This window comes from Impatiens glandulifera, chromosome 2 (assembly GCF_907164915.1).
Source record: "Impatiens glandulifera chromosome 2, dImpGla2.1, whole genome shotgun sequence".
NCBI lineage: Eukaryota > Viridiplantae > Streptophyta > Magnoliopsida > Ericales > Balsaminaceae > Impatiens > Impatiens glandulifera.
This window is the reverse complement of record NC_061863.1, coordinates 12,780,871-12,783,026: the sequence shown is the minus strand read 5'-3', so window position 1 is coordinate 12,783,026 and position 2,156 is coordinate 12,780,871. Positions and strand designations below refer to the sequence as shown.

The following is a 2,156-nucleotide window of genomic DNA, read 5'->3' as shown; positions in this document are numbered from 1 at the left end:
TATTACTTAATATAATATGTATAAAATTTAATAGATCTTCAATCTTTATTTAAGATTGAAACTTTATTATTTTTAAAGGTAAATGATTATTTAATCAAATTTCATCAAACATAAATAGATTGAAGGATTATATTTAATTCTAGTAATTCATAATTCTTATAATTATATATTTATGGTATTTATCAGTTTTGGTAGCCAATTAGATTTTTATACATAAAATTTAAATTATAAAATGAAATAATAGTAATAAATTTATTATATTTATTTTTGGTATTATGTTGTATTTTTTTCTATAAAAATAAATAAATTTAGACTAGTACTAAGGGCGTAAACGTTTCGAGCGGAAGCTCGGGTTGGATACCAACTTTAATTGTTCTTTTATTTTTCCTGTAACGAGAAAAATATATAATAGTACGAAATAGATAAATCCATCCATACCCGTGTGTCAAATGAAGCATACCCGTGTGTCAAATGAAGCATGGAGATAGACTGATAGTGACTAAAGAAGAATTATGGTCCAAAGAAAACGATATTAAAATATTTTTTAAAATCAAACTATTAACCTGCAACTTGTCATAACCATAACAAGACTCAAGAACATGAAAAAGAAATGGATTGCTTAACTATTTAAGCGAGCGACTGGCTTCACTTATTAAATTATTCTCTCTATCAAAATGTCGATTTTGCCAAATGAGGCGCTTAAGGATAACGAGAATCTTAAACGCTGCAATGAAACACGTTTACTCATAGCAGCGTCTTTATCGTTTGAAAGGTCAACACCACTCTATTACTTTTCGCTGGAGGGTAACTCGATGAAGGATGATTACGGCCAACTTCAGTTATTAAAGGTGGTGAATCATCCACTAGTTAACCAACTTTTTTCGAACCATATTTGGGGTTCGGCTAATGGTTTAGTTTGCATATCAAACCAGATAGAATTCATTCTTAATTGGAATCCATCTTCGAGGATGTCTGAAGGCGTTACTGTGGAAGTTAATACTTTTGGGGAAAACCTTTTCAATGGATTTGGTCGAGACCGATGGGGTGACTCTTATAAGCCAGAGATTATACACAACAAAGACGACGGAACCATGACATTAAGAGATGCTGTTGATATATTGAGCATATGGAATCCGACAACTACCAAGTCCATAATCCTTCCGTATGAAAGACAATTTGAAGTCCCGAACAAAAAACATATTGTTTTTTTTATGATTTTCAAAACGACGATTACAAGGTGGTGAGGGTTGTTGCTAATCAAGATGATTACGAGGTCAAAATTTATAGTCTTAGATCAAAATCGTGGCATAAGGTGAAGAAATTTGAAAACGATTATCCAGATAATTTGGAAGGTTCTGGAATTACGGTAGCTGGAGGAGCAATACATTGTTTCTCGTTAGGAAAAGATAATAAACGGTTAATTCTTGGGTTTAATATTGGTACTGAGACATACAGAATTATTCAACCGCCGATCTCAATTTCTATTCTTGTTTGGCTAGTTTAGGAGGATGTTTATCATTAACTTGCCACCACTATTCAGGGAATGTAGATGTATGGTTGCTGAAGGAATATGGTGGGATGAACGAATCTTGGTCGAGAATTATTACAATTCCTGCACCTAGAGGTTTCGTGAAACCAGTCTCTTACTCTGGACCTAGAGGTTTCGTGAAACCAGTCTCTTACTCTAAGTGTGACAAAAAAGTCTTAATAAACATGGAAAACTGTTTAACTTGGTACAATTTACAATCCCAAATGTTGGAAAGGCCTATGAATGCTGCTATGAATGTTGAGCTTAAAGAAATGACTCTTTGTTTGGAAACTCTGGTCTCTGTGGATGGATAAAAAGAAGGTAGAATTCATGTAGTAGCTTACATTAATAAAAACATGTCATGCATAAGGAATTTTGTAATTGTAATTTTAGAAATATTTTTTTTTTTTTTTTTTCAATTTCAGCTCTCTTTTTTATTCAATTTATAATGTTGATTTATTGTAAAGTTTTAGAAATCCTTATAGACGTGCCTTGTTACCTAATAACAGTTTTGGTGAAAATAATCTCAATGTAATATTTTTTTAAATAAAATTGAGGAAAGAAATTAAAATATAAATGTTAATAAATCTACACTATTTACATTTTTTTTATAGTTTCAAATATGATA

General features: G+C 31.1%; 1 protein-coding gene across 1 annotated transcript; it reads left to right on the top strand.

Moving 5' to 3' along the window:
* The first annotated feature begins 674 nt into the window (after positions 1 to 674).
* On the top strand, positions 675 to 1,842 carry LOC124924358 (F-box protein CPR1-like). Its single transcript, XM_047464410.1, has 3 exons — positions 675 to 1,162; positions 1,288 to 1,366; positions 1,456 to 1,842. The coding sequence occupies exons 1-3, from the start codon at positions 675 to 677 to the stop codon at positions 1,840 to 1,842; spliced, it is 954 nt and encodes a 317-aa protein (XP_047320366.1).
* The last annotated feature ends 314 nt before the right edge of the window (positions 1,843 to 2,156 follow it).